The sequence below is a fragment of the Oncorhynchus mykiss genome, chromosome 9, assembly GCF_013265735.2.
Source record: "Oncorhynchus mykiss isolate Arlee chromosome 9, USDA_OmykA_1.1, whole genome shotgun sequence".
Lineage (NCBI taxonomy): Eukaryota > Metazoa > Chordata > Actinopteri > Salmoniformes > Salmonidae > Oncorhynchus > Oncorhynchus mykiss.
Window position 1 is genome coordinate 43165509 of NC_048573.1, and position 13507 is coordinate 43179015.

The 13507-nt window shown below is 42.7% G+C and overlaps 1 protein-coding gene across 2 annotated transcripts in view; it reads right to left on the reverse strand.

Moving 5' to 3' along the window:
• Window positions 1-13507, reverse strand: part of LOC110532152 (paired box protein Pax-7) — a 67588-nt gene that overhangs the window by 34142 nt on the left and 19939 nt on the right. For both annotated transcript variants that reach the window (XM_021615802.2, XM_021615801.2), the window contains exon 6: window positions 4737-4936. In XM_021615802.2, coding sequence (XP_021471477.1) covers window positions 4737-4936 — 200 coding nt within the window. The remainder of the gene's footprint in view (window positions 1-4736; window positions 4937-13507) is intronic.

Here is a 13507-nt window from a genome sequence, read left to right on the forward strand (position 1 = left end):
CAATGTGGACAAGACTTAGAAATATGACATTTGTGTCTCACCCTCATCCATCCATCCATCCACCCAGCCTCCCATCCATCCATTAACCCACACATCCATCCATCCATCCATCCCTCCATCCATCCTCGCAATAAGACATCTGACAAAGGAACAATTTGTCAATCTTTGGAATTACTTTGTCCAGTGGCCAAACTGTGAACTACATTTGTCCACAATAACTGGTGTGAGCATTACACAAGCACACCATCTTTTTTTAAAATGTTATTTTCATGTCCTGGACATTTTTTTTCAGTGACCTTTTCAAAAATGGAATTTGGACTGACCTTTTCGAGCTTTTTTCAAAGCCTCCCAGAATTAGATTATAAGGAAAGTCGCCTAACGAAATTACTGCCACAATTCAGATACCTCAGGCTTTCACATGACATAATTTAGCCACATTATTGACAACAAAAAAAAAGAAAAATGTCCCTTTTAGTCATGTTTTTACTTGAATCAGTCAGTGAGCTATAAATATGTATAATGGCCTAATTCCCCCGTGGGGGTTGTGCTAAGAGAATGGGACATTGAGCTGACCTACTAACATGGCTGAAAGCTAAACAGAGCCTCTGATATGGACTGCCAACAACAACCACATCACATGATCCGTGGAGGACCAATCCCACTGTCCCAATGATGTTTGCTTTTGAGACAGGAAAAATATGACACCAAATGCTGTTCAGTACGGAAGTCCAGAGAGGATCACCTCATGATAAAAGTTGTTTTTGTCGAGATCACAAGATAAGCTCCATAAATAAGAGTGGGTGCATTGATGATGATAGACCAGAGACGATAGATCAGCGCATCCGTTTGCATTTTGATCAGTGATTAACCCAGGCAGAAACTGCATTCCGTCTGTCAGTTATAGATGGCTTCCAGTTTTGTCTCCAATACAATTTTAAAGACAGGTAAAAGTATGGTTACACTACTATTTTAAACGGATGGAATGTGGAACGTTCCGTGCAAGAAGAGTTAACATTGACATCTCTTGTTGCAGGCTACCAACGAAGGTTTGCCAAAGTTCACCAGGCTATCACCAGACTATAGTATTTCAATCTCTTGAATAGTTTTAACAGGGAGGCTGGGTCTGTCGATAGCAGCTGAAACACAGTCGCAAACCATAATTAACAAGTAGTGCAGAAAAATAAAACTAGTAAAAACAGCTGAAGTGGGTCACATGTTGAAGTAGCTAATTACTCCAACATGTAGGCTACAGTCTATTTGTCACTTCAGCCACAAATGGTGGGCAAAATCTTGTGGTGCTTATTGGTTTATTCGGATCGCCATGAGCTTTTGTCAAAGCAGCACGACAAGTAAGAAAACACTAATCGGTGGTGTAAAGTGCTTAAGTAAAAATACTTTAAAGTACTACTTGAGTTGGTTTTTTTTTGGGGGGGGGGGGTATCTGTACTTGACTTTACTATTTATATTTTTGACAACTTTTACTTTTACTTCACTTACATTCCTAATGAAAATTGTGTACTTTTTACTCCATACATTTTCCCTGACACCCAAATGTTCTTGTTACATTTGGAATGCTTAGAAGGACAGGAAAATGGTCCAATTCATGCAATTATCAAGAGAACATACCTGGTCATCCCTACTGCCCCTGACCTGGCAGACTCACCAAACACACGTTTCGTTTGTAAATGATGTCTGAGTGTTGGAATGTGCCCCTGGCTATCCGTAAATAAAATAAAATAATTAAAATGGTGTCGTCTGGTCTGCTTAATATAAGGAATTTGAAATTTTACTTTTGATATGTAAGTATATTTTAGCAATTACATTTACTTTTGATAATATAGTCAATTTAAAACAAAATGCTTTTAGACTTTTTACTCAAGTAGTATTTTACTGAGTGTCAGTCATTTTCTATTAAGGTATCTTTGCTTTTCCTCCAAGTATGAGAATAAGGTACTTTTTCCACCACTGACACTGATATACTGATAGACAAGGACAGTCACACTCATTTTAAATACAACAATATACAAACAATATAACTAATTTAACTAATAATGTACGTGTAGATTGTGTGTGTTAGAGTGTGATAGAGTTTGTATGTGTGTGCGTGGGTTTGTGTGTGTCATTTCAGTCCCCATTGTGCCATGAGATGTTGTTTTATCCATTTTGTAAATGTAATTTTGCATTCTGCTTGAGTAATTGGAGATTGGAGTTCCATGCAATCATAGCTCTGTATAATACTGTGCGTTGCAGTGAATTCGTTTTGGACTTGGGGACTGTGAAGAGACCTCTTGTGGCATGTCTTGTGGGTATGTATGGGATGTTATCTCAATGACATTCAATTTAGCATCAAAATAAAGGCGCAAGTTTAAGTATGTTCCACCTGAGCGAGTCTGACCACAAGTCAGAGACCACTATGATGACACACCAAATGCGTTTGATGGATCCATTTAGTTTTCTTCTAATGCCTCTTAAGGGGAAAGTAATCCAAAAGTAACTGAAAGTAATTAGTTACTGAGTTGGGGTAGTCCAGAAGTTACATTACGAATAAACATTTTGGACAGTTAACTTGTAACTATAACATATTACATTTAGAAAGTAACCTACCCAACACCGCTTATATCCAACTGCAGCACAGTGTGCTACCATGTCCAACGGGAATGAGGTGTCAAAAAACATGCGTTGTTTACGATTGTTCGCATTGGATGGTGAGAGACAAAGACTATCTTGTCATGTCACAGTAGACTGGAGGTCCTGAAGTGAAACACTGGCTGCAGGGAGGGGTGAGAAAAGAGTGAGGACAGGACTGACGGCTAAAGGGAAGACACTCCTGGTCCATTCTTTTTCCTCTTCTTCTTCTCCTTCTTTTTTTTCTTAAAACAAGCCCTTGATTGATTCATGTTTCTGGTGGTGGACTAGGGGCTCCCGAGAGAGGGTGAGAGATCCTCTCTAATATGCAGCGAATTTTACAAGGAGCGGTGGGCTTGAAAGTGGTGGGAAGAAACGATCCCAGCCAAGAGTATAAGGAGTGAGAAATCCATCAGGAATGCAACCCCAACTTGTCTCCCCCAAGCCCCCTTCTCACTCGGACCCAACAGCTGTTGCTATAACTCCACTGTATTTTCCCTTCAGTGTTACTTAGAGAAGGAAAAATGAACGTACAGAGAACAGAGGAGGTGTCAAAACTGTACTTCAGTGCGAAGAAAGAACTGCTCTCTGGCCGGCTTAGAACAGCTGAAGTCTTACGAGACCCTTTACGTATGTCGGAATGAAAAAATTGGACGCATTTGATAAATACGAAACGGTGTGCGAAAACAATAGGCTTGAAAATATGTGGACGTGCGAGAAGAACGAGGATGGTGCCAGAAAATGCCAAAAGCTGTGGCAATCCTGGCTGAGAATCCCCCAACTCTACTGAGAAGGGCATAGCTGCTGTTGTGGATATCCACGGGATGCAGCCGACGACAACTGGGTGCCAAAGAAAGCCAACAAACACTATAAAAACACCATTGACTACTAAAAACCTTAAACCCTCCATAAACATTCAGCATTTAGCATGGTGCATAGGCCCACTCCACAGGCTAGTCATACAGTAATATCAGTAATAGCTTTAGTTCCAAGACATATGAAAAGCAAACGGTTTCCCAAATTGAAATTGAAGAAATGTTCTATTAATTTTACAGCTCCCCCCTCCCCCCAACCCAATTAAAGAAGGAAGGCCACAATGATGAAACATTCCCCCCTAAAATTGGCACAAGCACAGCTATTTTGCATTCCGTACCCCTGCATTACAGTAGACCTGATGACATTGTGTTGTGCTCTCAGACATCTGCCCTTATGTCTGACTCTCACACTGAAAACCATACTCACTCCCTACAGAGAGGACTAATCCTATAGGGTATCGTCATCCACGCTGTGCTCTCTCTCTCTCAAGTGTTGAGGAGTAGGTGCTGGCTCTGACACACTCTTCTGTTGTTCTTGACCCATAGAATCTCAGACAAGAAAGTACCACATGTGGGACTTCTGAGCTTGTGATTAGTACTAGTATAGAGGTGTGTTGAATGTGTGTGTGTGTGTGTGTTGAATGTGTGTGTGTGTGTGTGTGTGTGTGTGTGTGTGTGTGTGTGTGTGTGTGTGTGTGTGTGTGTGTGTGTGTGTGTGTGTGTGTGTGTGTGTGTGTGTGTGTGTGTGTGTGTGTGTGTGTGTGTGTGGATGTTTAACTATTCTTGTGGGGACAAGAAGTCCCCACAAGAATAGTAAACAAACAAAAATTTGACCAACTGGGGACATTTTGTTAGTCCTCGCAAGTTCAAATGCTAATTTTAAATTAAGGTTAGAATTAGTGATAGAAATAGGTTTAGGGTTAGGAGCTAGGATTAGGGTTAAGGTTAGGTTTTTGGGTTAAGGTTAGGGTTAGAGTTAAGGTTATTGTAAGAGTACGGGTTAGGGTTAGGTTTAGAGTTAGGGGTAGGGAAAATAGGATTTTGAAAGGGACTGAATTGTGTGTCCCCACAAGTTTAGCTGTACAAGACTGTGTGAGTGTGTGTGTGAGTGTGTGTGTGAGTGTGTGTGTGTGTGTGTGTGTGTGTGTGTGTGTGTGTGTGTGCGTGCGTGCGTGCGTGCGTGCGCGCGTGCGTGCGCGTGCTTCGTGAGCAACTGGAGGAGCTGGAGAAGGCTTTTGAGAGGACACACTACCCGGACGTGTTGGTGTGCGTGCATGCATCTACAGCATGTCCTACCTGTACACGGGCCTCTGTGAGCTTGGTCCTCTGGGCCAGCTCTTCTCTGGTGTAGATGTCGGGATAGTGTGTCCTCTCAAAGGCCTTCTCCAGCTCCTCCAGCTGTTCGGCCGTGAAAGTGGTGCGACTGCGCCTCTGTTTCCTCTTCAGGGGAAGGTCCGGCTCCGACTCCACATCTGAGCCTTCGTCCATACGGCTACCTGCATCGGGGACAGAGACAGACAGTTGGTCTTCCTGTGTAATTCAGTCGACTGATGGACACCGTACCATACTGTTGAAGTGAAATGCAGTTCAGCAGTCAAAAAGTATTCTTTATGTTGCTTATAACACATTTATGGCAGTACCACTCCATTGAACATGTATACAATGCCCCGTTTAATGTATACAATGCCCCGTTTACATCATTGCACCTCCCATTTCATACAACGAAGCAAACCTCTAATTAACCATTATAGCAGGTGGCGTATCAAGGTTGTGAAAGCATTACGACAACTTACGATGGCGAAAATGTATTCAAATGTACATAGTTTGAGAATCACCATATATGAATTTCAAGTACTCTATATATATATATATATATATAATATGTCTACCGAAATATTACATTCAAATTGACATTTAGGTAATTTAGCAGACAAGCTTATCCAGACCGACTTGCAATCAGTGCGTTCAGGTATGTGAAACAACCACCTATCACAATCAAGTAAAACCTTCAAAAGACAATTAAAACGTTCCTTAAATTAGCAGTTTTCTACCGTTTCAAGTTGACATTTTAGTCATTCAGCAGACTCTCTTATCCAGAGCAATGTCAATGCATTCAACTTAAGTGGGTAAATCAACCACATATCACAGTCCTTCCAAGTGAAACCTTCTTTAAATGAGCCGCTATCTGCAAAACCAGGGCTAGCAGTGAAAAAGACAAGCGTGGGTTTGAGTGCAAGAAAGACGTGTTGGTAACAACCATGGAGAGATGTTGTTCACCGAGGGAGGCAGTGGTTGATACACGGGGTGGATGGCTGTGTCCTCCAGTGACATGCCCTCCTATGGCTCCTCTAAAGGGAATACGACTGTATTTTCTTCACTGTGTGGTTATTTATATGAGAGCCTTTTCTGTCAACACAATCCGGCATCAGTACACAGAATGCCCTGGGGCGGGTAGCTCAGATTGGAGGGGGGCGCTAATCTCTCCAGACCACCTTGGCGATCCGTGTAGCACTATTCTTCCACCATGGCCTGGGGCGCAACGCGACAACAAACTGGCAGTGTGTAAATATTGCCAATATATTATTGTGTGGCGGGGATTGAATGAAATCAGTGCCACACAATATACAATATACCCATGCTGGTGTTTTAAAATAACCACAGTGACAGATTATCGGGTAAGTACAGCCATCGGTTTTAATTACGGTTCGTGGTTGGCGTTGTGCTGGGGTAGAGCATGCAAAGGATAAACTGCGAAGATGCGACGCCATTGTTTCTAATGAAATGTGTAAATCGGGGTGCAAATAGAGCAAGTGGCTACTGGTAATGTGATGCCGTGTGCATAGAATGACATACATCATTTAATAGGATCTCTGTGGCCATATGTACTGTACGTACACCAGGGACAGCATGAGACTTCACAGTGGTGAGGTTCCATACAGTCCCTTGTTTGTGACATATTTGTTACGAACAGGCTGTTTGAAATTAAATGTAGGCCATTTCACCAAACACATTCATTCAGGTTGGCCAGTTGGACATTGAATGTCGACACACTACTCAAGACACTGTGCTGCTATCAAACCATAATAATAATAATAATGAATTTTTTTACCTGTATCAAAAACACTCATGTTCGAAGTGGACACAGTGTACACTTGAGTACACATTGACAGTCAGGTCTGTCCGTCGCCCAGCCCTTGCGGACAGCAGAGAGGGTCGACGAGGGAACCCTCTTTCTCATTTCCCTGGGTGTTTAAGGCTATATATATTTATTGACAGTGTTTGGGGGCAGTGAGTGTGCATGAGAGCTGATCCTTCTCCAAATGGCCCTCCACACCCCCGGCCGCCTGAAGAGGCTCAGCTCTCCAGACACAGGGCCCTAATCCTCCCCATTGCTTCTCCCTGCATTTAAGCCATTCCACATTAGGGATGGCTGCACAGCCGCCTCTCGCTGCTCTCATAGATATGCATGGAGCTAGGGATGGAGGAAGGAGAGGGGGGAAAGAGGAGGTTAGGAGAGGAGAGGGGAGATGAGAAGCAGAGCCTGCCCAGGGAGGAGGGGAGATAGAGGAGGAGGGGTAGAGGGGAGGGGGAAAAGAGGGGTGCAGGTCCCAGGCTGCCGCATCAGTGGCCAGGCGATTATGGGGGGAGTTGACTGGTAGCAATGCTGGCTCTGCAGTGGTGGGGAGAGGGGATGGAGAGAACGAGAGAGAGGAGAGAGGGAGGGAGGGGAGAGTGGGATAGATGAGGGAGGTCAGTGTCCCTGCTTCCTCCTTGTGTCCCTCTCAGCGCTGATATGCTTTAGTACCGTGCCTCTGACCCTGTTTGCCTCCACAGCCTACCAGGACTGGGTCTTGGTCTGGGTCTGGGCGGGGTCTGGTTGGGTTCCGGGTCTGACAGACATGCCTTCTCCCTTATGACAGACTCCTTTCTCTTTCTCTGCTCTTTCATGGCCTCAGCAACGCAGGGCAGTGGCTGCCCAGAATAATGTTTTAACATTTGAATTATTTACCCATTTAAAAACAGAACTCAACCACACATGTGGATACGTTGCATTTCAAATCATCAAGTGTAACACAATTCCTGTGCTACAGGAAAGGATGGCTATGGAGGAACTGTGACTGACGCTCAAATCAGACCTCTCCGATAACAGGAAGTGACAACAGTCAAATGTGGACTCAAACTGGCAGGGTGATTCTGGGCAATATTTCCATACGGATCTCGGAATGACAGCTGTGATTCTACATTTGAGTCACTGTCACTGATTCTAAACTCATTCAGAATGGTTGGGCATACGGGTGGGTGAGTATGCATGTCTTTGTTTGTGCGTGTGTATTTCTGTGTATGCATTTGTGTGTGTGTGTGTGTGTGTGTGTGTGTGTGTGTGTGTGTGTGTGTGTGTGTGTGTGTGTGTGTGTGTGTGTGTGTGTGTGTGTGTGTGCGTGTGCGGGTGCGCGTGTGTGTGTGTACCATGTGAAACCTGGGAGGTTTTCGAGGGGCAGATATGATGAGAAGCGTTGAGGTACTTGAGAGGGTTAGCAGGGCTGTATAGTAATAATGTGTCAGCCTGTGCCTCCTGTCTGCTCCTTTCTAGTGTTCTGATGAAAGCCCTGGGGGGACAATTGAGAAGTGCAGAACCTGGGTGTGGCATGCAACTCTTACAGCTCTAACGCCAACAGCACCAATAAACTTCAACACTGCGAGAAAAACAACGCTGGTATGCATTTAAAGGCTTCAAAATACATTGGTAATGACACTTGACACTTGTAAATATAGTAGTCTTACTCTGAATACAACTGTCATCAAGGTACATAGGACGGGAGTGATGCAAGCAACTCTGGGGATTAGTCATAGGAGTCTGTGGGTGGATGCACATTCATTCTATGCATTTGTTTGTTCATGTGACTGTATTCCTATGAAGTGAAGTGAAGTGAAGCGCCACAAGAAAAATAACCAAACACACAAAAAATAAAGGGCTCATCAACCTGGTTTGGACTCTGGGCAGGCTCGGTGGTTTAATTAAACAAGGAATTATGGGATTAGATGGAGACTCTCATTACAGGCCACTGGAGGAGTCTCACGGTGGATGTCTTTTTGTCTCTCCCCCATCCTCACACCCCCTACACAGCCCCGAAAGCTCACGCTTGACAATTCTCAACAGATTACATGAGGCCGCAGGACATGAGGCCGCATTAATTAAATAAATTCCTAGTGCCAATTTCTCTTCACATAAAGATTTTTTTTTTTTTAAGTGGCCCATAGATTTTCAAGTAAAGATCTATACATACATCGTATATCCCTTTGTTGTTGTTTTGGGGGAGGTTTTGGGGGTGTTGGTGCAAAGCGATTTGCTGTTAACTCGCCATGACAACATTTGAGGCTGGTGCAGTGGGCCAGCAGATCACTTTCCAGAGGCACCTTGGAGTGCTCGGGTGGCTGGTGGCCGCAGCCTTTCGTTCCACAGACGGCATGGAATTTATTTGTTCTCTTCTGCATGATTTAGAGGGGGTGGGGGAGGGGCGGAATGGCACAGTATCCATCCTCTCTTTGCATCACTTTGTTTACTCTCTCGCCCTCTCTCTATGTCGCTCTCTCATCCTCTCTATTTCCCTCCCTCTCTCTCTCCTTTTCTCACTCTCTCTCTCTCTCTTCCCCCCCTCTCTCTGTGTCCCTCTCTCTCTGTGTCCCCCTCTGCCCCTCTCCCTCTCTCTCTCTCTCTGTCATCCCACATGGTTATCTGTGAGAGGATTTGGCCCGATGTCAGAGACCGATCTTCTTCATGTTTGGAATCACCTTCAGACCCCCACTTCTTTCTCTCTGTCTCTCAAATGTATTTTTCTATGTTATTGTGTGTTTGACTAAACAGAATCTGAGGCGACGAATCTTAACATGCAACGAAGAGGCTGGCAAGGAGTTCCACCACCGCATCTCCACGCTGTGTCCTGATCTGACGGTAACAACCTTAACGCCGCTGTATGCCCAGTATCACATGACCGTGGCGAACAACGACCGCCGAATGAAACTAAATAAAGTTTGACAGCAGCCTGGAACTGGAAGGTCAGCGCCTCTCTGCCGATAATGGAAAGGGAGATTATGGTAATGAAGCAGACGCTGCTGGCCGATAGAGAGGCTCAACCTGGACCTCATCTTTGTCTCCGCCAGATCCCATGATTGGCATGATAGGTCTTATCACGCAAATAGGACCATGGCGAGGCAGACGAGCAGATCCCCCCCCAACCCCAATACAGAGGGACAACGGGCGAATGTGCCACGGCATAAATAAAAGACATGCTGCCTTCCCCAGTGTTTTGGTTTCACTACCAAGAGCCAGTCGGTTACAGAAAGTGCTAGGGCTGATTACAATGGTGACAATTTTGCCTTTTGAATGGGATACATACAGTGTCTTCAGAAAGTATTCATCCCCCTTTGACTTATTCCACATTTTGTTCTATTACAGCCTGAATTCAAAATGGATTAAATAGATTTTTCCCTCACCCATCAACACACAATACCCCTTAATGAGAACGTGAAAACATGTTTACATTTTTTTTTTACAAATCTATTGAAAATGAAATACAGAAATACCTCATTTACGTAAGTATTCACACCCCTGAGTCAATACAGCGATTACAGCTGTGGCTCTTTCTGGGTAAGTCTAAGAGTATTGCACACCTGGATTATACAATATTTGCACATTATTCTTTATCAAATTCTTCAAGCTCTGTCAACTTGGTTGCTGATCATTGCTAGACAGCCATTTTCAAGTCTTGTAATAGATGTTCATGCCGATTTAAGTCAAAACCTTAACTAGGCCACTCAGGAATATTCAATGTCGTCTTGGTAAGCAACTCCAGTGTATATTTGGGCTTGTGTCCTGCTGAAAGGGGATTTTGTCCCCCTGTGTCTATTGGAAAGCAGACTGAACCAGATTTCCCGCTGGTATTTTACCTGTGTTTAGCTTTATTCTGTTTCTTTTTATCCGAACAAACTCCCTACAATTAGAAAAAAGGATTCCAAATTGTTTCTTTTTTTGGTTCCAGGTAGAACCCTTTTTAGTTCCAGGTAGAATTATTTTGGGTTCTGTGTAGAACCCTCTGGGAACCCAATAGGGTTTTTACCTGGAACCAAAAAAGGGTTCTTCAAAGGGTTATCCTTTGGGAACCCTTTTAGGTTCTAGATAACACCTTTTTTTTCTAGGAGTGTAGTCCTTGCCGATGACAAGCATACCCATAACATGATGCAGCCACCACCATGCTTGAAAATATTTTTTGCCGTTTTTAGTTCCTTATTGCAAACAGGATGCATGTTTTGGAATATTTGTATTCGGTACAGGCTTCCTTCTTTTCACTCTGTCATTTAGGTTAGTATTGTAGAGTTACTACAATGTTGTTGATCCATTCTCAGTTTTCTCCTATCACAGCCATTAAAATATGTTACTGTTTTAGAGTCACCATTGGCCTCATGGTGAAATCCCAAACTGATCTCATAGTTTCACTTCGGGATTTTACATAATTGAATGAACGTCAATTTTTGACCCATTAATTCCGCGTGGTTACAGGGTTCATTCTGCGTGATTGCAGGGTTAAAACAGAATCAACTTAACGGGTTAAGTGTAGGTATTCATTTCAAGTGGTTAAGGTCAGGGCTGTGGATTGGGGAAAGCATCATTTGCTTTTAAATTTAAAAAATAATAGTGCACTGTTTCCATTTAGTATCCTCAAGTACTCTCCCTGCTTCCTAGACAATTATGAATTGCCATGGTGCAGTGGTCTAAGCAGCACTCTCTGGCTCTGAGCAATGTGAGTTTGAGCCCAGATCAGGGCCACTGTTTTTGGTGAGCGCAGAGGATGGCATATATCAACATCCTCAGGATCTTTTCAAACTTCTGAAATCAGCGTGTGTTCCTAGTGACCAGCCTGGAAATGGCTGGGCGGTTTCCTTCCTCTCCAGCAACTGAGTTCGGAAGGACGCCTGTATCTTTGTAGTGACTGGGTGTATTGATACACCATCCAAAGTGTAATTAATAACTTCACCATGCTCCAAGGCATATTCAATGTCTGCTTTTACATTTTTTTTTACCCATTTACCAATAGATACCCTTCTTTAAGAGGGATTGGAAAACCTCCCTGGACTTTGTGGTTGAATCTGTGTTTGAAATGCACTGCTTGACTTAGGGACCATACAAATAATTGTATGTGTGGGGTACAGAGAAGAGGTAGTCATTAAAAAATCGTGTTAAACACTATTGTTGAACATAGAGTGAGTCCATGCAGCTTATTGCGTGACTTTGCACACATTTGTAATGATTTAGACTTGCCATAAGAAAGGGGTTGAATACTTATTGACTCAAGACATTTCAGCTTGTCATTTTTAACATAATTCCACTTTGGCATGATGAAGTGTTATGTGTAGGCCAGTGACACACAATGTATTTTTAATCTATTTTAAATTCAGGCTGTAACACAACAAAATGTGGAAAAAAAAGTCAAGGGGTGTGAATACTTTCCGAAGGCAGTGTATAGCACATAAATATCACATTCTACTTTCGTTATACACACATGCACACACAGAAACAAATCTCATTAACACTTAGGGTCGAAATTAAAGGCAGTTCTCCTATTGTTGAAGTCATCTGGGATGATTAAATAACGATAGCTGTAATTCCATGTGAAAGTTCTGGGGAGAGTGATAAAATGTCAGGGAGGCTCTGCGTTTATCACCAAATTAGAGGCTAATTAAGTATCTGGGAGTGTGTACACCCCTCCAGGGTCCACGGCATTCTCCAATGCCATATGTTTGCACACAAAAAAATACATTTGCAACCTTCCCCTCTAATTGAGGAATCAATCTGAAACAGGAATCAAAATGAACATTAGCTAAATTCTCTCATTTGACTCTAATTAAATAAGCCTGTTCATTAGCTACATTGGAGGCTGGTGTTTCCCAGTGGGATCATATTGTTGTGATAAGAGCAATCAATTGGAGATTCTGCTGCCTGTTCGGAAGTAGTGTGAGGAGGCAGCTAGCGCTTTGCTTCACCACAGACCGTACTGTACTGACCACCACTTAGCTTCTGGTTTGTGAAGTCCAAAGGGATACAGAGCATGACTGTCTTTCTTTTAGTGTCAGTGACGCAAATGCCATTGACACATTGTCTAGAAAGATAGCGTACAGTTAGTCACCCATGTAAAGTAAATGAACTATTAAATATAATACATAGTTCTCGATAAGGCTGTCAAACGATTAAATGTTTTTTTTTATCAAGTCAATGGATTGGTTTTCTATGGGTAACTACGATTAATTGCAATTTAAAAAAAAAAATACATTTCAAATTTGATCCTCATGAAAGATGTTTTTATTTTAAACTAATTCCATTGGTTTGTTGGTGTAATATATTTTGATTATAAAAATGAAAAATCAACTGTGTTCTAAGACAATAATAATGTATTCTACTGTATTCTAAGACAATAACAGCTGATATAAAAGTTAATGTAAAATATCATACAGCTATTAGATCTAGCCTAAGCTACTTCTTATCAATGTTCAACATGAAATAGTCACAAGCTGTTACGGTACTAGAATTAATTGCTTAGATGAATTGCTTTAATCGTTTGACCTGAATAAGAACTACAACCAAAACAGTAGCTTAATGGAATGGAAGTTCTGTTCTGATTAAAATCATTGTGTTGAATTTTGAGCCATTCAGCCATTCTCGTTTGGTTAGCTAGCTAGCGAACGTTAGCATAACTGCCTAGTATACTTCTGTGTAAATTCATTTTTTGCTGTTATCTAAAGAAACGTATGGGAAAGTGTTTATGGTTCGAAGTTTTCCTTCAACTTTGTTGCTCAAAGCTAAGTGGTTGATTTCAGCACCACAAGAGAGGCAGACAGCTCTACAGAAGCTGCTAGCCGTAGAGACCGACAGCAGTGAGCGCTTTGTGTGATGCGCTCAGAAGGGTCCATGCGGAAACTCAGACAGGAAATGCATGTTATTAAATGCGCGAGAAAAAAATTGACGGTGTGAAACATTCCAAAAGTTAACTACAATTAAAATGTTCACCTTAACAGCC